Here is a 23883-nt window from a genome sequence, read left to right on the forward strand (position 1 = left end):
TTAGACCGGGTGAATCAGTCTAATTCATTAGGAACTACTGGGCATCTAATCCTGTAAATCTACTCTACACATGAGAACAGTGTTCATGAAGTCCTTACTCAAATTTAAGTTCAAACCAATAAACACAAAACAGAAATGAGTAATAAAATATTTTAATAGAGTAACTCAATGATCACTTATTTCAAAGTTCTCAGACATGAAGTTATTTTTTGTCAGAAAGAGTTGGATCATTAATTCAGTCCCTCTGATGTGGCGGAAGCACTAAATATGGGCACACTTTCCATACCGGTGCCACCAGAAAATGTGCTTTACTTCCATCCTCCAGTCCTGTTAGGTTTTCCGTTGCAAAGTTACAAATTATCCACAGTCTATCTATAAATGCAAAATAACACGAGTGCCTAGTTTTAACTTCAGTGGACAGTAATGACCATTTAGGCCACCTAGGGGGCAGCAGAACCACTGATTTCAATCCTCAGTTGAACATTTCTCTGCGCGTGTGCTTACAGAGCTGAAAGCTTGCATTACAAACTGGAAATACAGGATTTGAAACATGTTGGTGTTTATCAGCCAGAGAAGTTTTAAAGGGGCAGCCCACCCCGAAATCAGATTTGCTATGATATCTTTCATCTGGTCTTGAGTGTTATTTAGCCTTCTACACAATTTTTGGTGTGAATTCTCCAGTTTTGGAGATATCAGCTATGGAGATGGCTACATTCTCTTGAAAATAATGGAACTAAATATCACTTGTGGTGCTCAAAGTGTCAAAAATTAATTTTAAAAACTCTGCAGCGATGCCTCTTTACAGAAATCATAACATGGCTACTCCTTTTTTGGAAGCACCTTCATGTAGGAACGACTTTCTTTCTACCAAACTATACCCAAACTGTGCAGAAGGAAGTGCACAGCTGACTTAACAAAATGACATGTATATGTGTAAGCCAGTCAGGAATGGACACAATTTTGTGGGTTCTTTCTTGTCATATCTAACTCAATCGGTCCTCATGAAGTTAATGTGAATTTATGGTTCTTAACATTAATTTGCAAACTTTTTTTTTTTTTTTTTTAAATGTACAGAAAAACATTGGCTAGATTCAGCACAGAGTCTTAAACAGGGACTCAGCTTCAGTCCATCTCATTTATTATTAGAACTGATTTAATCATTTCTGTCCCCAAACTCTCCTCTGATGGTCACCTCTACCTTCGTCCACCCAGCAGCTGTAAGACTAACTCCTCATCCTCGGCCAAAGAGAGGCCCGTGTCCAGAGCTGTGTGCTCATCATCTTCACACCTCACTTTCTTCCTCTTTCCTGTCGTATGCTTCTCCTCTTCCACTTCGCTGTCCTCACTGCTGTGCTGCCGTTTAGCAGACCTCGTTTCATCCTCGTCCTCTGATGACGATGAAGACGAAGAGTGCACTTTGTCGGGGTCTGGTAGGGTGCTGGGGTCAAACTCGTCTTCGCTGCTATTGGCCAGGTACGCCATCACCTCATCCTCCTCGTCGGATTTGTTCTTGTCCCGCTTGCTTGCCTCCCTCCTGGCGGCCCTCGCCTTCAGCCTCTTCTCTCTGTGTTTAGCTTTCACCTTGAGGCTGTATTCCTGCTTGTCAAACTGATCCTCTTGTTTCAGCCTCTCCTTGGCCTTTTCCACGTCGATTCCCGCAACCTCCCCATCCTCCCCCTCCTCTTCAGCAGTCACTCCCTGCTGGACCGGCGGCCACAGCTGCACAGCCTCACCTTCTTCACTGAAAGTCACTTTGGTGTTTACTTGAAATTTTCTTTTGAGGATCTTTTTAGCTTCTTTGTACTTTGTCTCCCTTTCGGTTTTCTTTTTAGGGTCCTTTTCAGGATCTTCTGGACTCTGCTGGTCCGCTGTCAGATTAAAAACATCCTTTCTTTTGACTGTCAGCAGGTCCAAGTCTCGTAGGTCATCATCCTCCTCACTGCCACCTGCATTTAAGTTTAATGTCTTGGACTTATCCATAATTTCTTCATTACCGCTGTCCTCGTCCTCACTGGACTCATCTGACTCTGAGCTTTGCCCCTCCTCATGAGGAACCTCTCCTTTCAGCTGAGCCTTAAACTTTCTCAGCTCTTCTTCTTCCTCAGATTCTTCTTCCTGCTCTTCTTTTTGTACTTCTTTCTCAACTTTCTGTGCCTGAGCCTTATTTAGGAATCGCACCCTTGGAGCCACAGCGAGGCCAAGGGACAAAGCGTACTCATGAAGCTGGAGCTTAAAGACGTCAAACACCTCTTTGTTCTTCATCAGAAACACGGAGCGCAAGTACGAAACAAAACACCTCTGGGCTCGCTCCTTCTGCTCCTTCTCTTGGGCTAGGAAGGCCTCCAGCTTCTGCTGCACGTTCTGCAGTTTGTCTGGGTTCACCTGGAATCAGCAAAAACAATTAAATTAATCAGATGTCATCTAATGTTTTGATGGCGCACTTAAATCTGTTGGTTTCACCAATTTTCCTGTCAGATCTTCACTAATACTAAGTACAAAAAAAAGAGCTTTGATATGCATACACACCTTGGTAGGACTTGGTAGGGTTTTGTGCAGATATGTGGTCATATGAAAAGTGCCACATTAACTTGCAATTACTAGGAGTAATTCAAAATAATAAAACGAGAGGTGTAACTTATTTCTTTCTATAGGACGTAAACAAGTAAAGCACCCAAGTGCTGATTACTACAAACCTACTCAGCAGCATATAGAGAAATCAGGTACTTAAAGCTGCTCCCTTGTTCACAAGGGATCACCACAATGGGTACTTTCACATCCATTTTACACTGGATGCACTTCCTGGTGCACCTCCAAAGAGGATACTTAAACAAAGGTCTAAATACTTGAAACAAATAGCTACTTAATACAAAATGAGTCAGTGTTTACTTGTACTGTCCTGCCTCTCTGTTCTTTCTGCTGATTGTGTGTGTGTGTGTGTGTGTGTGTGTGTGTGTGTGTGTGTGTGTATTGGGGTGCAGTGGGTAGATGATGTCTCACTTGGATCTTATTGATGGGAACCTTCTTCTCCTCCAGCTGCTTCACCATGCCCTTCTCCTCTGAGGGCAGCAGCAGCAGCAGGGCCTCTCCGCCCTCCTTGTACCTGGCTGTCCGGCCCACCCTGTGGATGTATGTGTCAGCATCCTCCGGACAGTCAAACTGCAGCACCCAGTGGACGGCAGGGAAGTCCAGGCCTCTGGCGGCTATGTCGGTAGCGAAGAGCACAGCGTTGTGCTTCTTGATGAAGTCGTTGTAGACCTCCACCCTCTTCATCTGCTGCTGTTTGCCATGCAGAGCCAGGATGGGCATGCCAGGCCGGAGGCGGCAGAAAACTCGGAACAGGTACTGCACCTCCTTGCAGCAGGCAAAGAAGACTATGATCTTCTTCTTCAAATGGCTCCTGATGAAGGAGTAGAGCATGTTGACCTTCTGGTGGAGCTCACACACAACGTAGCTCTGCTCCAATGTGGCTGGTGTGCTGAACTTGGCTTTTTCATGTACCCACACATACTCTGGGTCTTTGAGACTGAGCCGGGCCAGGTCTTTGACTGATTTGGTCTGCGTGGCAGAAAACAGCAGAGTTTGCCGGGACTTGGGGAGGTTCTCCACAATGGCATTAAGCGTGTCTGCAAAGCCCATGTCCAGGATGCGGTCTGCCTCGTCCAGGACCAGCATGTGAAGATCGGAGGCGTGGAAGGTGGCTGTTTCATCCATATGCTGAAGCAGCCGGCCCGGGGTGCAGATAGCAATGTTGGTACGGTGGATCCTCTCAGACTCGATTTTTAGGTCTTTCCCGCCGATGATGAGCCCTGCAGAGAACTCGTGGTTCTTGCCCACTTTGCGCAGGACTTCAAAGGTCTGGTAGGCGAGCTCTCTGGTGGGAGAGATGATGAGGGCACCGAGGCCGTCCATGGCGCTCCACTGCTGGCGGTACAGACACTCCAGGACCGGTATGAGGAAGGCTAAAGTCTTACCGGAGCCAGTTTTAGCCGCGCCGAGAACATCTTTCCCCTGCAGAGCGAAGCCGATGGTCTGCCTTTGGATCTCCGTAGGCTGCCGGTACTGAGCCTCCTGCAGGCCCAGCAGAGTCTTCTTAGATATGGGGAAGTCCGAAAACTTGACAACCTCCTTGGCGTCGATGTCTCCATACCTGCTCACCAGCTTGTCGATGTACTCCCGTTCTACCTGCCATTCGGGCTTCTTCTTCTGCGCCCTCTCTTGCTTCACTCGACTCTTCGTCCGGTTGTATTTTTTCTTCCATTTCTCGAAGTTTCTGACTGGGTCTTCGCCGCTTTTCATCTTCGGGGGTTTCGGTTTCTTTCCAACGGGATTCGAGCCCTTTTTCTCCATGGTTTAAGACGAAAAGAGCAGCAAGATAGAGTTCAAAACACACACGCTGAACAGCATGGAGAAGCCAGCCCGTCGTCGCGTGTATAATGACGTAGGCATTACGCGACCCAAATCTTTGGGGCAGGGAAGCTTTGCCCTGAGCTAAGTTTGACAGGCAGAACTGCAAACTGTTTATGTATTTATTTGAATTTATTTAGGGGGCAGTCTAAGTACAAATATTTTTAAAATAATTTTTACGTAAAGAATATAAAATAAAGCATAAAAGGAAATTGTGACTGTACTGAACGTTCTCTGTTAAAAAGGGAAGAATAAAAAGACACGATTTGGTGTAAATTTCAGAGTTTTGCATAATTCAGTCTTGACTGTTTTTACTATCAAAGGTGTTAATTCAGCATCCTTGGACTGTAGCCAGCTCCACTTATTGTTCCAGAAAAAGTGCACTGATAGAAGAACAAGCTTTCGCTGTCATTCTCACAGTTATGCACATCAAAATTAAACCACAGTGTTAAGATTTCTTCTGCTGGGTAAAACTCATTTAAGATTTTGAAGTGCACTTCTTTTACTTTAGGATGAGGAAGTAAAATATATTTTCTTCTTGTTGCACAACCACAAATTCCTTAACAATACCTCATTCATGCAACTGGGTACTCCAGCTTCCTCACACAGTGCAAAGACATGAATGGGGTTAGGTTAACCGGTGAGTTTAAACTGACTGTAGCTGTGAATGGTTGCCTGTCTCAAGACAGACAAACTGAGAGACTAACTATCAGAATGAGAAAAGCAGAAAGATGTTTCTTTGACCCATAATTTTCTAAATGCATCATTTTTAACCATCAAATCCTTTCAAAATCAGACCTCCCTCAAAGCCAGCAGTTGTACACTTTGTGATCTGTAGACATTTGTGTAAGAGGAGCACCGTATGACTGCCCCATGGACAGTTATTATTATTATTTGACTTTTGGTTTTGCAGAAAAGCAGAAACTCTTTTCCTTGCTCACCCCGATGACAACATTTTTAACACGCACAGACACGCATGCATACACACACACACACACACACACACACACACACACACACACACACACACACACACACACACACACACACACACACACACACACACACACACACACACACAAAACAACACAGAACAAAAAACCAAACAGGTCTATAGAACAACCTTTTGTGACTTGCCTGCTTTTAATGCTTTTTAAAAGCAGTTTTGTGAGAGGTGTGCTAGGCCTCTTTCAGAGACATTCTGACAGAAATCAGCTGACAGCTGATGACCAACTGATCACTCTGATGGATTTTGAATTTCCCCTCTGTCTGATTAGATATTTTCCTCTCTCTTTGTCTCAGACAAATTATTAAATCAAATTATAAGGTCCTGCCGACTGACAGCAAGCAACAAAAAAAATACAGCAGCTGAAGCAATTCCACTGCAATTTGTTCATTTATTAAAATCACAAAAATCTATTCTGATATGCAGAGATGTTCAGGAGAAACCGCAGAGAAGATTTAAGAGTGATGGCGTTTGTCCCGTTTCACGAAGCTTGTGAAACTTTCAGCCCAGCAGGTGGCGGTAAGACGGGAGTCTTGGATGTCAACTGCCTGAAAACAGGAAGACGAAGAAGAAGAACATGTCGAAGCTGATACCGCTCTACGAGCACCTGATCGGCAGAGAAGGCAGATGATAAACAAGCATTAACACGGACCATTCTGCACAAAACAGAGTGGATATTCGTCGGCCGAGTCTCGCCGACATCCCTGCAGCTCTTATGCTAAACACGGCATGGCAGAGAGACCGGACAATGAGGTAACACTCGGGGTAGCTTTGGTTGGGAAAAATACTGCACATTTTACCTTCGTGCTCCTGACACTCAGAAGTCACCAAAGTCCGGTTTAAAGTGAACCAAGAATTTAAAAAAGTCCCCGGCAGACAGTCAGAGCCGTGAGGTGACGTTTCCAAACGATCAGAAACTTGTGTTAGCTACAGAGCTACATGACCACAGGAAGCTAGCAGCAACTGAGAAACTGGAAGTAAACACGAGTCACGTTATTCAGAGGGATTTAAGTTCATTTCGATGACTTTTCTGGACTACATGACTGCAGATTACAGATAAAATAAAACTTTACTTCAGCCTCTAAATGCTAAAACAAACAAAACAAAAAAAGCAACAACCCCATCTGCATTTGTTCATCAGTAAACAAATATCGATTTTAATAGTTAGCCTACAAATGAATGCATAGAAAATTTAACGTGAAAGACAAAATTACAGCTAGCTACAAGATAGATTTAAAAATATTTAATGTGACTTATGGGGAATCTATTCTGCTCATTTCCAGCTATATATTTTTATTGTTTGACTCTGCTGGAGGAAAGGTACAGAAGAGAGTGCAGGCAGGGAGGAGTGGGTGGAGACGAGTGTCAGAAGGAGAGCAGCAAGAGTGAAAAGGAAGGCAGTGAGACGGATCGGAGACGGTAGCACTGACGGAGAGGCAGAGTTGAAGATGCAAAGATATTTGTTGGGAGTGACCAGGATGGGCATGATTACATCAGAGGAGCAGCTCAGGCTGAGCAGTTTGGAGACAAAGTTAGCGAATCAGAGCTGAGAAAAGGGAGAGTGGAATTTGAAGGATGTTGGAGATGCTGCTGGGCAGGAGGAAAAGAGGAAGCCCAAAGGGAAGATTCATGGATGCAGTGAAAGAGGACATGAAGAGGGTTGGTGTGACAGAAGAGGGTGCTAGGGACAGGGTGAGATGGAGGCGGGGGATTGAAGAAGCAGCAGACTTGTGTAGCTTTGCATGATTTACAGTACAAAATAGTCTTTATTTATCTTATTTCTTTGTGATTTATCTTATACTTGGTTCAGATCAACAATTTTTTTCATTATCTGAAATAAGTCAATTTAGCTCCTCCCAGCTGCTGTGTGCTCGACATGACCATATTAGGATATGCCCTCACTATGACATAATACAGAGCCAAGAGTAAAAAACAAACAAATAACCCAGTATGAAGCCAAGTATTAAGAGCATCTTTACATTTTGCAGAATGAGTCATTTTTAGAATTATGTACAACATGCATTCTTCTATTTGTATATCAGTAATGTAGAAACTGGAGCTAATTTTAATCAATATACTGCTGAGTATCATAATCTATACACCAGTATACAGGCTGAACATTAATACCCTCTGATGCTGGCCCTGTTGACTCCCATTAGCCAATCGGCCAAAAAGATCATATTTACTGTGGTTGACGTTTAGCTGTTTTGCATCAGAGGAGCTGGTTTCAGTGGAGCTGCTAAAGATGAAGGGTTTCCCTGCATGTAACACCTTACTGTCCCAGTAAGGTGTTACACATAATATACCTAAGATAATCAAATGTGTTACTACTATAATATTCAAGTCTTTTTTTTTCATTCATCTGCCCCTCACTACTGAACAACCCCCTACTTCATGCACTGTGTGCTTGTTTTGTTTCACAAGGTGGAGGAGGCTGACCAAATCTACCTGCTCATGAAGGAGGACTACCGGATCTCTAGGAATGTGCGGTTGGCGTGGTTCCTCGGTAAACTTAACCAAGTCATCTGTCCGGCTTCAAAGCCTGAAGTGGTGAGTTAATTCCCTCTTCTGTCCGTAGTTCGGCCCAGCAGCGGCATCAAGATCAAAAAGTGACATTTGGACTGTCACTCTTGCTCTAAGTGGCATCCTGTTATTTTTAAACTGCTGATTGTGTGTTGCTGTACTGTGGGAATGAAGAATTGTGGGCTGACACTCACAGATGGATGATGGAGAGCCAACAAATTAAAGCAAAAACCTGAATCCTTGACCTGTGCAGTTATGAGAAATGATTCTTGCTCTGTTATACTTTAGGGGGTATTTGACTGACATGGTTTCTGTCCAGTCATCCCTTTTAGGGAAACGAGTCACTGCAGTTCAATACAAAGTTATTCCAGAAAGGGTCACGCCAAGAAAAATACTTTGAGGTTTAAAAATGTGTCGGGGTGAGAGATTTCTTCGCTTAATGCGGTTGCTGAAAGTCACGTTTAACTTTCACTTCCTGTTATAGCTGCACTCTGAAAATGAACTGGACCTGCTGAGCATTTTACCTAAAGGATGGCAGCCAGATTTCTCCCCCACCTCGCACCCCTGCATACTGATGCCATCCACTCGGGCCACCTTCCTAGCCCGGAGGTACCGCTTCATCATCGAGCTGGACCTCAGCCCCTCCACGGGGATTGTGGTAAGACTTAAACACACTGCTCCCTGAATAAGTTCAAGCAATATTAAAAAGTGCTTAGAGCAAGCTTAGATGTATTATTTAAGTTGGTTTCACTTATTTGCTTTGTAAGTTATTCATGATGGACAATTACCTCCAGTCGTCTACTTGTCTTAGTACAAGTACATCTCCTCTGTTTCTTGGCTCCTTGGTGTCTCACTGTGTGTCCATTTGTAGTCATGAAGGCTTTTAATGTATTCATCTGCTGTTGTAAGAGCAAAGAACAGTTATGTTTTTGTGAACTCGAATTGTAAATATATTTGAGCATTTAAATCACAAGCGCTTTTTAACCTAACACTCTCTCTGATGGATGGGTTGGGGGCAAGTTATTGGATGTGAATATCTCTAGAGATGGAATTAAAGCATTTTTTTATTATGACACATATATAGTTGATGTGCAGTGCAGCAGTGCTGTAACAGGGTAAGTCAAAAAAAAAGACAAACTCAGTGTAGAGCTTCTGATTATTAAAAGACCAGAGGAGCATGAACTTACAGGAGTCTGCCACTGCATTAAAGCTCAGTATTGTGAAGGTCCTCCTTCTGCTGCCAGCTCTGATTTGATGGGGAATAGAAAAAACTCCTCATTTAAATTTTGGATCTTCAACTTTCAGCTTAGAAAATGGTTGGAATTAAATCCTACTTAAACTGTTGCTCAGTGGGATGTTGGTGTTGGAGACTGAAACGTCTCATAGAAGACTGAACAGATTGTCATCTAAAAATGTGAAACTGCATGCCGTAGTGATCCAATGAAGTTTTATGAGGTGCAATCACAAGGATACAATTAAAGTTTGGTGAAAGCACAGAAGCTTGACTGAGCGTGAGTCACAGAGTCCCTCAGTCTTCTGAATGTGTGCTCACTTGACCATTTGACCTTTTTTATATGAGACTACACAGAGTATTCTGTACCTCCACACACTGTACTGTTGTAATTATGTAACAGAAGTACAAATACAGTTACTTCTCAGCATGTTTCCAATTCTGTTAAGACATCCAAGTGGGGCACCACAGATGATCAACAGATGGACTTCCCTTATTTCGTTATTTGTTAGCATGCAGGCCATGTTTGCAAAATGGCTAAGCAGATATTTAGAGTTTTTGCCATTTGCTAAACTTGTTTTATATTTCTTAAATCCATATATGATATAAAATATATGTAAAATTTAAAAAATGAGGACTTCTCTTCAGGGTCTGAAAAGTGAATTTGGTGGAAGTGTCTTAAACTTGCAACAATTCAAATGGCCAGCAGGAGGCGACTCCTTAGGTTGCCAAAAGTAGTACCATAGTTCCCTTGATTTCCAACCTCAGTAAACACGTTCTTGATGAATTTATGTGGTTTACACATTTGCCTAACATGTGAAAGGGCTCTGACTCAAGACCCAGAGGGGGAGAGAGATCGTTTTCAGGGAGGACATCTGGCATAAAAACCTCTCTGACGTCTCCGTCAGTGAGCAGGAGGGAGTACTTGGACGACGGTCCAAGTTAGAGGGGGGGCACTATGATGGTGTGGTTAGCACTGTAGTCTCATAGCAAGATTCCTGGTTTCAAATCCAACTCCTGTGTGGAGTTTGAACTTTGCTTCCATGTCTTTCTCCCACAGTCCAAAGTCATGCATGGGGTTAAGGTAAACTGACTGTAGGTGTGAATTTGATTGCGAATGGAGGTCTATCTCTATGTGTTATCACTGCAACAGATTGATGACCTATCCATGGTGTACCCTGCCTCTCGCCCCACAACAGCTAGGATAGACTCCGGCCCACCCACTGCCCTGAAGCGAAAGAAAGTGGGTGGATGGATGGATACATGGTGCAGTTGTATGCTTTAGGGTGGGCCTGCCTTGTGTCTGAAGTCACTGCTGCATGAGTGTGCCATGTTCCTTGGTTTCACAGTTACATCAACCCTGTGTTTGTTACATCAGTTTTCAATAACGTTACTACTAAAGCAGCAACTACAGAAAAGCTCAGCTTGAGTCTTCACAGCAGGACAGGACAGTTAGGATAAAGCCTAATTGTGAAGCCGCACGCTCTCCTTGAGAACCACTACATCAGCCTGGTCCCTGACATAAATGTTAAGAGACTTTCAGAGGAGGACTCTTATTTGCAGTATGTGGTGAAAATCCATTGAGCCGGTTCTTCAGCCTGCACAGCTGAGGTTCAGGGGCCACGCTGTGTAAAGAAAGCGTGGCAGATTCAATCAGCTCCACTACTAATGGACTTAAAAAAACATTTAGCATGACTTGCTCTCAAACAGTGATTCCATTGAACTGAGACCACACTGAGTCAATGAATTATTTTTTTTTTTGCAGAGGGAGCCTTTCTGAAAAATGCATGAAACAGCTGCCTGAAGTGGGGGCGCACGAGAAGGAACAATTCACACCTGGGTACTGCGGCTGGTACATGATATGTCAGAATTTTTGACATGTTTTTTGTTTTCTGCCCTGCAGGACGACAGCACAGGAGAGATGATTTTTGATGAGGTCTTCCGTGCCTTGTCGTTGTGTCTGAGAGGTCTGGCTCAACCATTCAGAGTCCCAGGAACAGATCAACTTTTCAAGCCTAAGATCTTCATCACTATCTTGGTGTATTCCTCAATTATTGGCCTCACTTCACATCAGGTGATCACAGTAATTTACTTCAGTCTTAAAAATGAATGAAACAAAACAAAGTTCCTCTCTGATTGAATGTGTTTTATTTCCCGCCTCACATTTGTTTGGATTGTTGTCAGAAGGGTACAATGTTAGACTTACTAGTGATGTCACAGGGTCCTGGAGTACACCTGTACAACACTGCAGCAAGCAGAGAAGTTAAACCACTGAAAGTCAGGAATAGCAAGATTTTCACAGGGCTGCTTTAATCTCCTCCTTCACATTTCAGCCACCACAGACCACCTGAAGACATGTTGTATTAGTTTCTGTGTGAGATGTGAAGCTGCCGTAGATGTTTCTGCAGTTCTCTGACCGTCCTCATCCCCTCATTCCCTGCAGGTTTTGGTCCAAGGGTGTCAGCTTGATAAAACAGACCTGAAAGAGTTCTTGCAACAAATCTCCCAGCAGCTCAGAGCTTTGGAGAGCAACATCGCAGAAGTCCTGCATCAGCAGCATGAACAGGCAAGTGCACACCAGCAGAGATTACACTGTGCTGGGAAAAATGCTGTAGATTAGAAAAGCAATGCAGTGTAAGTGTAAACACACTTTAATATGAATCCTCTCATCAGTATGTATGCCTGTAGTTTTCACTGTTCCACTGCTGCTCACTAGTAAAAACAAAGACTTTTTCTAAACTTCCCTCCCAAAAATATACTGAATACCCTTGAACCTTATCAGACTGAATAGCTTTACTTTAATGGCATTAGCGTCTCTCTTCAGTCTGACTCAGAGCGCCTCTTCCTTAACAGTTTGGCTCTCAACCACAAACACCTCCATTATCCATTTTTCCAAACAAGAGCACAGGTCTGATATTTCATCCATCTCTGGCAGGTTCACTAGCCCCATGTTATCCACTCGTGACCGCTGTGTCAGCAGGTCATTGTTAGTAAAGACAAATAGAAGCGTCTTGACCCTGTTCTGTGAATGGGCCTTACTGGGAAGAAGGAACAGACCTGCAGCAGCTATGTTTCACTCTTCTGGTGGTGTCTTGGGTCCAGTGATTATACAGGTCAATGAAATGAAGCGATCACCTCCCACCTCACTGCACACTGCTGATAATCCCTCCTCACATGTTAACAAACACAACAGTCCCTCCTGACATTGTTCACGCTTATTAGATAGGAAACAAACAGGAGTAGACTTTGTACTGCATTCAGTGGGTCACTAAGATAAGACAGTTACTGTCTCCTTGTCCATCTATGAAGAGTACATTTTGTAATTACCTTCAGCAAAATGTAACAAGAACTTGCACGGCCGGGGTCAGCTTTTCAGCTGATGTCTCTCTCAACACAGTGGAGTTTAAACATAGCTGTAGCTTTAGGTTTTAAACTGTTTAAGCTGTTTTTAGACAGGAATAAGCAATAAATACCTTTAAGCTGAAAACATTCTTAAATAACGGCCTGCTGTCACCATTTACTGTTTCTTAGGAAGGAATGTGGGATCAGATCTTCTATGTTATGCATCAAATGTATTTATTTTTTCTTTTGCTTTTTTAGTGTTTGGAGCCGTCACAAAACTCAAGTGACCAGAGCAACAGCTCGGACGAGCACCCCCACAGGAAGCAGGGCATTTCCGTGGTGTCGGCTGACATGGGGCTCGTCAGCATGGTACGCCAGGGCATCCTGGCCCTCCAGCTGCTACCCCCAAACTCCAGTGCAGGTTGGTGAAGCTATACTTTAATTAATTAACTGTCCATTATAATGCACAGATGCACAGATCAAGAGAACAGCGTCCTCAGAAATGACAGTTGACGTCTGGCAGGACAGTACTCCATTAGACATAACCTGGTGGTGTTTGCTGCTGTATGGCTCAACTTATTGATCTGATCTGGAACTTTATACTATGTCGTAGTTTCCTTTATTCTGCAAACCAAGAAAATCTTTCTTTTTCTTATAGTGTTTATGACATGATTTGTACAGGAAGTGTTCACACTTTGAGGCGGTTTAAATCACTGATGCACTCAGTTCCTCTTCTGTAAAGTGACAGGTGGAGCTTTGTGAAGAATAAAAACTTGAGCTTGAGATACAAATGCAAACTCTGCCTACTGTTTTTTTTTAAACAACAGAAGCACTTCATGTTAATTTACAAGATATTCCAATTTAATTTAATTTAATTGCACAGCAAGTAAATGCAATCACATAAAATACTTACATATATATATATATACAACCTTCTTCTCCAGAATCTAACTTTTAAAGATTTTTAAAGAAAAGTTTTTACACCATGGCAGTAATTTAATGATGGTCATATAGAGACTGATAGAAAGTTGAGTGTTTTTCAGAAGAAGTTTTCACTTTAAGAACTTACCTGTCTTTGTGCTGCAGGTATCATTATAATCACGGACGGGGTGACGAGTGTTCCTGATGTCGCCATGTGTGAAACCCTGCTGAACCAGCTCAGGAGTGGAACCATCTCCTGCTCCTTTGTCCAAGTAAAGACAATAAACTAAACTTTATATCCGGAATATAAGCTGCAAGCTTTGTATGAAAGAACTGTGATCTGAGGAGGTGACGATAGTCTTGCTCCTTAATGGAAGAGATGTGAGTTCTGTTTGTGCATTTATAGGTTGGTGGCGCGTACTCCTACGACTGCAGCTTTGGCTACATCCCCAACGTTGAGCTGATGAAGTTCATCTCATTGGCCACTTTTGGCTCTTACCTGCCCAGCTGTCCTGAACCGGACCTAAATAGCCAGGAAATGAACGCCTACCACAAGGCTTTCTTAACCTACTCCTTCCTCAAGACCCCCGAGTCCATGAACTCTGAGTATTTCTGTGGTGAGAGCTGCGCACACTCTTAGTCTTTGAAGTACTTGGAGGTACAGCTGTTTTTTTTTTCTCTAACAGGTGAACAAAGGCAGCAGGACAAGCCTTGAATACCTTGAGCTTATTTTATAATATTTTATAATATTATACTACAGCTCATTCTCTTTCTCTTGACAATACTTTCTTTAAAGCTATAATGCATTTTGGGGTCGAAGAAAGGCAGCGGCGAAATGTAAAAGTGGGGTCAAAGGTCAAATGTGACATATTTAGAATCCCCATATACCATTCCCTATATGCCCATATACTGTCAATACAAACAGCTACACCCCTACAAACTTTTGTCAGAATGAATTCAAAAGTTTTCGAGCTGTCGTGTTTACAGACCGAATGCACGCCTAAATGATAATATTAATTTTAAACATTACACTAAAGAATTCTTTTGGGTACATTGTAAGATATGTATTCGGATTTCCTGCATTTTAAACTTAACATAAGCACAACTCCATCATTTGTAACAAACCAAACAACGACTTTAAAATCAATAAAAATTCAGTTGTGATGATTTTTAATCTCATATTTTTGTCTCTTTTACTTAACTGGGGTATCTTTAGCTACATTATGTGGAAAACTGATTATATTATATGTCATATTTAAATATAAATATAGAAATTTTGGAAGGGGTCCAGCACCACTGCATTTAATTCCTGTTCCTCTTGTGCTTTAGCATTTAGTATAGGCTATAATGGCTTCAAACATGATTGTGATCGTCACAATTGTCATCAAACTACCTGTTTCTCTGTTTTGTAGTTTCCCAGCACAAACTATTCAACGAGCACCTGGTGTCGGCCAGTGGAAATCCCGCTCTGGTTATGAGGAGGAAGAAGCACACGGAGAAAGAAGTCCACGCTCATTTAATCAGCGTGGTGTCCGTGCGACTGAGAGAGGGCTACACCATTAGAGAGATAAGCCTTACTAAAGGTAAGCAGTTGTGTATCTTTGCAAACATCTCAGATGTAGCTCAGCAAAGTAGTAAATGGCTTTTTTGTTGAGACTGAAGCTGCTGGTTACATCAGGTGGGACTCAGCTGGAGGTGAAGCTGGTGCTCTTATGGAAACACAACATGCACATTGAGTACCTCGCGGCTACCTCCTGGCCACTAGACCCCACCAAGAGAACCACCAGGGTGGAGGTAACGATGGAGGGAAGCTATGACATCCTGCATGATATCAGCTGCACCCAGAGGAAACCCATCACTAGCCCGTACCGCACCTCCGTCATCCGCCGCTTTTGGAACACGCTGCAGAGGTATGACAGGAGGACGGGAGTCTGGTTTCCATTTAGAGGCTTTGTGCATTCCCACCACCATGTAAACATGCTGATACGAAACTCCACGTGCTGTTTGTCGTTTCCAGCATCAACCAGACCGATCAGATGTTGGTTCACCTGCAGTCATTTAACTCAGTGCCTGAGAATTACACGATTCCCGAGAGCACCAAAAATGGAGTTCCCCTCTTTTACATCCCTCCTGGCTCCACCACTCCGGTCAGTCCTCGTTTTATCGTGCTTGACCGCTAAGTTGGGAAGTTTGGGCTTAGATATTCTAATCTAATACACTGTGGTAGTACTAGGTTTAAAAAAGAAACATTACAGTGTTACACAGTGGAAGCTGGAAGAATCAGAAATGACTGAAACTGTTTTTAGATTAGGTGGGAAGAGGTGTTAGTGAAGTCTGATTGATTCCAGTGAAACATCAGCTGATTATGAAAGCTATTATTCAGATGATGGCAGAATCTCATGAACTGTCATTGTGTGCCACCTGCTAACATGTATTGTGTGTATCAGATGCTGATACATGTTATTTTTCTGTGCCAGAGAGCTCCATAACAACAGTTAAACGTTGCTAATCTGCCTTTATCAGTTAACACTAAATTATATTCTCCTTCTCCAGGTCCTGTCTCTGCAGCACAGTGGATCAAAAGACTCGTCTCAGTCCCAGTTTGCGTCATACTGGAAGCCCATCCTCTCCATGGACGCCAACTTCTGGCAGAGATGGCTACACATGCATCGCATCGTCATCATCCTCGAGCATGACATGTAAGAACCATAAAGCTAAATGATTTTTGATCTTAATTCTTAGTAGCCATATTTGTTTCTCTCTGTCAGTCTTTCATTGTTACCGCAGTATTTCTACCTCGCAGGCCTGTTCCCAAACATCTGCACACGCCTGGAAACAACGGACGTTACAGCACCATTCAGTGTCGCATCTCCCACTCGGCCCTCACGTCCCTGCTCAGGGACTGCAGCAGCTTTGTGCTGGTGGAGGGTTACTCATATGTAAAACTCATATACAGGTGAGATGACAGAAGGCGTTGGCTGGTATTGGCTTATTTACACTTGGAAATAAGTTTTCACACACTGGTGAGATTCTGCTGGCGCACTCTTTCTTCTCCCTCTGACTCAACAGCTCCTCTGATCAGCCTCCCACCTCCTTCTACCTGGTCCGTGTCATCTCAAAGACACCCTGCATGGTCCTGCGTCTGGGTTTTCCCATTGGTACACCAGCCCATGTTAGAAACAAGGTACTGAGTCGTATATGTAGTATTGGATTATTTTCCTCCATAAATAAGTACTCTTGTATGATATATTTGTCTCATTTTATAAATTGCCTTCTCCATTTCTATTTTAAGGAATTGTGTGAAAATGAGGATGTAATAGGCCATATTTATGCAGGAAAACCACTTTGGTAACTCTCTGTGACATTTGTACTTTTTTTTTTTAAAAATCAGATCGTTGATGAACTGCGAGAGCAAATCCTGAAGCTTCGCTTCCCTCATCGTGTTCAGAACAAAGAGGCGACACCCAAGACCAAGAGGAAGGCTGTGGGCCACCCTTCTCCATCCAAGTCCCCCTCCATCCCTGCTCCCAAGCCCGCGCTCTCTGACAGACCCTGTGTGGTGGTGCTCAGTAAGCCTCTGGAAAAGCTGCTTATCAGGTTAGCGCTTATCAGAAGAAGGTCATACAGTGTAATAAACCTGACGCTTATTTATTTGACATCCCTAATTAATAAATGTGTAACAAGTTAAAAGTACTGGTTACACAGTTTGCTGTGGCTACTAACCGGTCCAACAACTCCTGATTATTACCTCCTGGATAATAACTCCTGATTCTGTGCAGGTATGACAAGCTTCCTCTAGACTTCAGGACTCCCTTCATCTTCAACATGGAGAACATCCCACTGCCCTCCAGCAGCGCGGCACCCCTCAGTGTGGCAGCCAATCGCACAGCCTCCTCCACGCTGGCCTCTCTGTCACGTTACTTCCTGCACCGGCGCTGGGTGTGGGCTGTGCAGAGCAGCCAGGGACCAGCTGTAGCCATGCAGGCTGTTGCTCATATCCTGTCCATGCTGTCTGAGTGAGTTCACTCTATTTAATTGCATATATTTAAGAGAAGGAACACATCTCAGCTACTCTATCTAAAACTAAGAGACTCACAGCCGCAAATCTAGATGAATAAATGGCACTAAAGGCCAAAGCTCATTGATCTTAGGGTGACCTGTCCCTTTAACATTTCTCCTAATGTCTGTGCAGGATTCGCCTATCAGAAGGCTTTAACTTTGCTGCCAGTGGCGAGGGCATTATAAACATGGTGATCGAACTGCCAATGAAGGTAAAGAACAGCAGGGTGTTCGCCTGCAACCCCCTGATTTTGCTCTGTGATCCTGATTTTTTTTTTTTGTTTTTGTTTTTTTTGGGTTCCACTGAATTTTATTTGTGCCTTCAGGGAATGTCAGGAGACACGGACAGAGAGAGTCACTCTTGTATTGTTCAGTATATTCTATTTCCCCCTCACTCTACCTCAACCAAGGACAGGTAAGCCTGGCAGTAACCATCAGTATAGAACACATGATCTGGTAATTGAAATATTTTGTGCTCAGTTTGTCGTCATTTTCTTTGGGGTTCTAGCTTCTCTACCGACGATGACAATGACACCGAGGTGGAGGCGGTAGACTTGGACACTGAGCTGAACCTCGTGACTGAATGCTGGGTGGAACCGCAGTGTGGCACAGTGGTGAACTGCGCAGACCAGCACCGCAGCTTTCAGGGCCTTAAGTACCTGGAGATCCCTCAAGCAGTACGAATAACTGGTTTATATGGCTACTTCACACACTTATTTACTGGGTTCTGGAGGCTAGAGTGTAAATAGCTCATAAATAGCTCTGTTTTTGTTGTCTATATGTAAAACAAATTCTTATAAAAAAGCAGTAGATTTAATTTAAGAGGTCCTGCTGTGTTGCTGTAGATCTTCCCAAGGGATTTGGCCTGCATGTCTGCCATGATGACCTTTGAATATTTGAGCCAGCTCTGTCAGAATAAGGATCAGGTCTGCTCTCTGCCAGCTGGACTCAAGGATACACAAGGTAACTAAATTTAACTTTAAATTAGCATTTAATTTTTTTTTGAATTACTGCAGGAGTCATGTCACACTGCTGTTCTGCTGCAGTTTAAAATTGTTGATTATTTCCATTGAGTTTTCCATTTTTAGATGGCTGCTGAGGCCCTTTTAGTCAAACACAAAACTAATGCTGTACAATTAATGTCTTCAAGTGGCTCAGTGGATGTAATTCACTGGTTTTATAGAGTGAAAAATAGCAAATTAACTATTAAATGAAAGAATGTTTCTCTCTGTTGTCTGCCTGTTTGAAAGTGTAATGATGGATGATTTTCCATTATGTGCATATGCAGGAGAGCATCTGGTCTCTGAGGAGAGCATCCACATGGTTCCTTTCCAGTTCAACCTCATTAAGCTGCTCCCCAAATGCCAGCAGGTTGAACTCTTTTTCCTCACGTTCAGCACAGGTACAGATGGTTCATCTGCACGGTTTCCTTCATACTACTTCATACATAGTAGCATAGTGTATATCTGTGAAGGTTCGGTGATGCCGTGTTGCGTATCACTGCATTTTCAAATGAGACGAGCTTGATGATGTGTTACATAAAGCATTACTTCCAGATTGTCAGTACCGAGTCACTTAGTTTGCATCTCGTTCCCTCTGTGTGTTGATCTCTTCTCATTCTCATACCTCTCCTGCAGCACAGAGACACAGCACCACTTCACCAATACGTTTTTTTGATTTATAGAAACAGCGTACTAAGAAAGAAATGGCTTCTAAAGGCCTTTTCACACCAGGTGTTTAAAATTTGTGCGAATGTTTTGTCCATTAAAAATATTTTTCGGACTTGTGTATTCTTAATGCAGCCGTTCACACCAACCGAGTTTTTTCTCCCGAGCTTGATTTTTCAGATTTTTCACATGCAAATAAACAGATCTGACCAATCAGACCACTGCATTTGGCAACAAGCATGTTCGTAGCTCAAAATGCACACCGTTAGTGAAAATACAGTGATGTGGAAATGGTAAACTATTTTGCCTCAGACACACAGATAGACGCTCTATGAAATGATTTCTCTGCCTCCTCGGATCTGGTCTCAACTCTGCTAACGAGCTCAAACTGCACCGACCCCCTGAAATATGTACGAAAGTAGTTGTGATACATAAAATTCTCCATATAACATTCTCCATATCTCCATATATATTTTTCATGAAAAGAGTGCCTTTTTTTTTACCAGGAATTAGAATGAAATAAGAAAAAAGGGGTGATCTGAGAATGTTCCCTTGTGTATCTTTGCATTTTCAGCGATGGAGAATGAGGAGATTAATGGCTCCTCCTGCCTGCCCAATGAGCTCCTGCTCAGCCTCTTCCACACCAGCCTGGAGAACGAGCTCAGCGACAGAGAGATCCTGTTAGCTGAAAGTGACCATGTGGCCTTCATGCATCACATCTTGGAGCGAGAACGAGATGGCCACGTCGCTCCTTTCTCCCTGCCTGTTATTAAAGGTCAGCGTGTGTCTTTGTCTCATTTCAGAGGTGAATCTAGCCAAAGGAATTTTGTGGAAGCAAGTTATTGTCTTCCAGTTATAAAAAAATATATAGGATAAAAATCATCCAATAAATTATGAAAAGGAGATTCCTGATGAGTTTTTGTGCCCTCTAATTTATCAGCTTCTGTCTCTTCTGCTTTATCAGAGGAGTATGTGAAGCCTCCAGATAGACAGGACACTATGACATCATTCTACACCACCGGCAGCAGCAAAGAGGTGATGGGGTCAACCAGCACTTTACAGGTAATCCCATCCATCGTAACAGCAACTGTGTCAGCTGTCTGAGGACAGCTACAATTAAAATACTTACACAGTGGAAGTCTGCAGTGGCAGCTGTGTCAGGGCCTTCATCGTCGTGTGCTACTTTTGTAACATGTGTTTCCTCCCTGTGTTTGGCAGAGTTTCAGTAATGCAGACCTCGTGGATGAAGAGCCCCTGTTGTTGGAGAGGAGCTGCTCTACGCCACAGTGGAGGTGCTACGCCAAACACGTCAGCTCCCAGCACCTAATCCTCACCTTCCTCCCTGCTACCTTCACAGGTAAGCCTGCGGTTCTGTTAGCGCTGATGTGGTTCTAGCACATTCTCGTGATTTTTTTTTTTTTTTTTTGTTGCAGATGTTCTGATGTTGATGGCCTCGGGGCTGGAGAATGAGCCTCGGAGTAATGTGAGCACACAGGAGGATGACACTTTGACTCCCAGCAACAAATCTCAGGCAGACTCCCTGTCTGGATCCACTGGTGGCCTTGAGGGGTCCGAATCTGGCCTCAGTCTGTCCTCTAAACTGCGACGGAGCTCCAGCACTAATAGGTCCCCTGCGCTCTCTTCTCCATCTGAAGGTCAGACTGGGCCCGCTGACTCCCAGACCCTGGACCAGAACAGCTGGGACAGCAGAGGGTCGGACATGGAATCTTGGATACCAAGTTTGGGTCAGCCTGAAATCTCACTGCTGTATGATCACACTTATTAACTGTTACAACATTTTACACACAAAGTTTTCTTTTGGCCCACATTTTCAGATGTTGGTGACAAAGAGGGAGTCCACTTCTCTGAACCACACAAGGCAAACTTCCATATCAGCCTCAGCAGGCAGCTTTCCCAGCAGAGCACCGGTGACAGCAGCCAGCTGAAGTGTCCAGTTTACGTCTACAACTGCTCACTGGAGAATCTGAAGGAGCAGCTGGTTCACCCAAACTCTAGTCGCCAACCCAGGGACATCTTCTTCAGGTACAGAGTTCGCTCGCTATGGGGAAAAAAAGAAGCAAGCATTGAAATATTGTTTAAAAAAAATTGTTGCAAAATTACCATGTTGTCAGTTAGAATTTAATGGTTCAAATATAATTATTATAGAATTATTCTGTTTATTGTAGCTTTGGCTAGCTTAATGACCACAGAGTACTTGCCTAGAATACAAAAACCAGTCAAGAAACTGTCAGCCAAATGTGTGGAATAGACAATGCAGAATATGCACCGGTCTTAGTACCTGGTAGAAATGATAGACAAAATCACACAATGAAGAGTCATGTTGTAATTAGGCTTTGTCAGTCTGACACACTGTGAGCCTTGGATTTTTCTCAGACGTTTCAGTGCAGTTGTTAACATGTGTGTCTCTGGTTGTCTTCATGGGTGAGAATAGAGCTCAAGATGCAGAGTCCTGGGAGATGTATCAGCAGTTGAAGTTCAGGTAGCACACTATCCTGTCTGTCTGCTCTCCTTCTCTGTCTGCCGAGGGGCTGCTCAGCTTGCACTGGACGCCTCTGAGAACTTAGGGACGCGCTTATCTTCTGTAGTGCGGGACATTGTGGCTTTTCTAAAACTGTAGGCTCGTAAAGTCGTCCTCCCTCCCCAGGCCTGTCTGTGCTTCCTCCTCAAGCTCATGTTGCTGCAAACAAACAGACACTGATCAAAGGGTCATATTTCTCTATCTGTCACTGTCATGTTATTTGGAGCTCTGCATTAAAATGGTTGAATGTCATTTTTCAGGTCTGAAGCCGTTGTGGAAGCATCTTGAACCTGTAGCCCTGCCTTAACGCATACCCTGCCACAGTCCAAAGACATGCAGTTACTGGGTTTAGGTTAATTATAAATTGCCCATAGGTGTGAATGTGAGTGTGAATGGTTGTCTGTCTCTCTGTGTTGACCCTGCGACAGGCTGGCGACCTGTACAGGGTGTTCCCTGCCTGTGACAGCTGGGATAGGCTTTTTTTTCTTATTAAAAAAAGATCATTTGTGCTGGTGTGAGTAATTCAGTGTTGGATGGCACATTTCACTGACCTAACACTAAGATCTGTGTACCTGAAGCTGTCAAAAATGGCTCGGGAGCGTTTATTCATACCCCTCAGAAGTGCTGATAAAATAGTGGATTGTACTGATATTTAAAACAGACTTCAGTTAGGCCGGGATTATGTTTGCCTGCAGATGCGCATAACAAGGATGAGCAATTATTCCAATTACCGGTATTCTGTTTTCCAGTGTCTGCTCTGATGGTGCTTGTATCACACAGACGCTGCACTCTGAACAGTCTGAGGGTACACAGACGTTTGCATGGAGCTTCTTGTTGAGTCCGAGGATGAAATTGAGATCACAGGACAGCGGCATGCTTGGGAACGCATAAAGTTATTATGATGTTGAGAATTAAAAACATAGTAGGTGAAGTTTGGACTCTGGAGTTGATCCCCAGCCATTGCACAGTGGCTGGCCACTGCTTCAGACACTTAGAATGGGGTCAATGCAGAGGAAGATTTCCTCTATTAAGAACAATAAAAGACCTCTTTTGTTCAATCTAAATTTAATATCCAGAGGATACAATGTAACATCACTGGGTGTCACTGCAAGAGGAGAACTGGCCTGTTGTGTATGAAATATGGACTATTTTTCCTCTTTTTTAAGTTCTGAATCCTTCATGGTTACATGAGTAATTTGAATCTAAATTCAAAGTCACTTATCTTGTTTAAAATGTATAACTTTAAATATTGTTAAACTGTTGCTTCATACCTTTTTTTTTCTTTTACTTTTCTTGAGCAACTCTCACTGTTACATGAACGAAACCACCTTACATCATTGGTGATCAGGCTCTTCTTCACCCTGCTTTATGTCTCCCTCCCTTTGTCCTAATAAATGATCCACCCCCCTGATTCAGTGCTTCACATGCTTGCTGTGGAGGTTCAGCTGTCCCTTGCAGGCTTGTTGCCTCCTTTACTGATGCTTGAGCTCCAGTCACACAGGCCTAGACACCAGCTGGCGACCAATCGCCAGCGAAAATTACATATTCATTGATGCCAACCACGTAGTGAATGAAAATTTGAATTTCAGTTGTTTAGTGGTTGCTGGAGGTTGCAAGGATTTGGGGCTGCCAGGGTGTCGGCAACTGGTCTCTAGGCCTGTGTGACTGGGCCTTTACTGTAGTGTGGATCTGGGTTAAAGCTTAAATGTAAGTGCTTCTGAAATATGAGAAGGAATTTAATCGTCTGTATTTTAACCAGTACTGTTTTTTTACACATGTGAAATTGTGGTTTCATGGATTAACATAAATTTGTCCATGTGGGTTCAATTGATCCTTCATCTGTAGTAGCTCACTGGAGTGTGTTTACTTCCTCTGAGTGTTTTTACCCTGCTGTTGTCCTTTGGCAGGTCTCTGTCTCAGGACCGCAGCAGTCCGTCCCCTTGGACCGACCTCCTGGCTCAGCCTCACAAACACAAGGAGCTGGCCAACTACTGCAGCCTGCTGCAGGAGCATTACCACCAGAGCTACGTCAAAGGTAACCTGCCTCCATCAGCGCACACTCTGAAGAAGGTTGACTTAGGCTACAATTGAGAGGTCCAAAAAAACTTCCTTCCTCTGACTTTTCCGAATGACTTTCCCTTGACCTTATTGGAAAGCATCATGAGGTGAAGGAAGGAAGAATTCAGGACTT

The 23883-nt window shown here is 43.4% G+C and overlaps 2 protein-coding genes across 5 annotated transcripts in view; one reads left to right on the plus strand and one right to left on the minus strand.

Annotated features, from left to right (window-relative positions):
- Nucleotides 1–195: 195 nt before the first annotated feature.
- ddx10 (DEAD (Asp-Glu-Ala-Asp) box polypeptide 10) lies at nt 196–4416 on the minus strand. The gene is made up of 2 exons (XM_030726577.1): nt 2998–4416; nt 196–2382 (listed from the first exon to the last, which is right to left on the minus strand). The coding sequence occupies exons 1-2, from the start codon at nt 4345–4347 to the stop codon at nt 1195–1197; spliced, it is 2538 nt and encodes an 845-aa protein (XP_030582437.1). The 5' UTR covers nt 4348–4416; the 3' UTR covers nt 196–1194.
- Nucleotides 4417–5981: 1565 nt separating this feature from the next.
- The window catches only part of szt2 (SZT2 subunit of KICSTOR complex), a 98390-nt gene continuing 80488 nt past the window's right edge, over nt 5982–23883 (plus strand). For 3 of the 4 annotated variants that reach the window (XM_030726926.1, XM_030726929.1, XM_030726928.1), the window contains exons 1-28: nt 5982–6163; nt 7835–7960; nt 8418–8591; nt 11068–11238; nt 11608–11730; nt 12765–12927; nt 13593–13699; nt 13834–14044; nt 14840–15010; nt 15106–15337; nt 15445–15574; nt 15981–16126; nt 16231–16383; nt 16497–16611; nt 16819–17024; nt 17207–17443; nt 17620–17698; nt 17813–17901; nt 17995–18163; nt 18332–18449; nt 18775–18888; nt 19728–19928; nt 20118–20215; nt 20372–20510; nt 20587–20898; nt 20989–21196; nt 21606–21653; nt 23600–23727. In XM_030726926.1, coding sequence (XP_030582786.1) covers nt 6140–6163; nt 7835–7960; nt 8418–8591; nt 11068–11238; nt 11608–11730; nt 12765–12927; nt 13593–13699; nt 13834–14044; nt 14840–15010; nt 15106–15337; nt 15445–15574; nt 15981–16126; nt 16231–16383; nt 16497–16611; nt 16819–17024; nt 17207–17443; nt 17620–17698; nt 17813–17901; nt 17995–18163; nt 18332–18449; nt 18775–18888; nt 19728–19928; nt 20118–20215; nt 20372–20510; nt 20587–20898; nt 20989–21196; nt 21606–21653; nt 23600–23727 — 4192 coding nt within the window. In that variant the 5' untranslated portion in view covers nt 5982–6139. The remainder of the gene's footprint in view (nt 6164–7834; nt 7961–8417; nt 8592–11067; nt 11239–11607; nt 11731–12764; nt 12928–13592; nt 13700–13833; nt 14045–14839; nt 15011–15105; nt 15338–15444; nt 15575–15980; nt 16127–16230; nt 16384–16496; nt 16612–16818; nt 17025–17206; nt 17444–17619; nt 17699–17812; nt 17902–17994; nt 18164–18331; nt 18450–18774; nt 18889–19727; nt 19929–20117; nt 20216–20371; nt 20511–20586; nt 20899–20988; nt 21197–21605; nt 21654–23599; nt 23728–23883) is intronic. The other variant, XM_030726927.1, reaches the window with a different exon arrangement.

Source organism: Archocentrus centrarchus, chromosome 4 (assembly GCF_007364275.1).
Source record: "Archocentrus centrarchus isolate MPI-CPG fArcCen1 chromosome 4, fArcCen1, whole genome shotgun sequence".
NCBI lineage: Eukaryota > Metazoa > Chordata > Actinopteri > Cichliformes > Cichlidae > Archocentrus > Archocentrus centrarchus.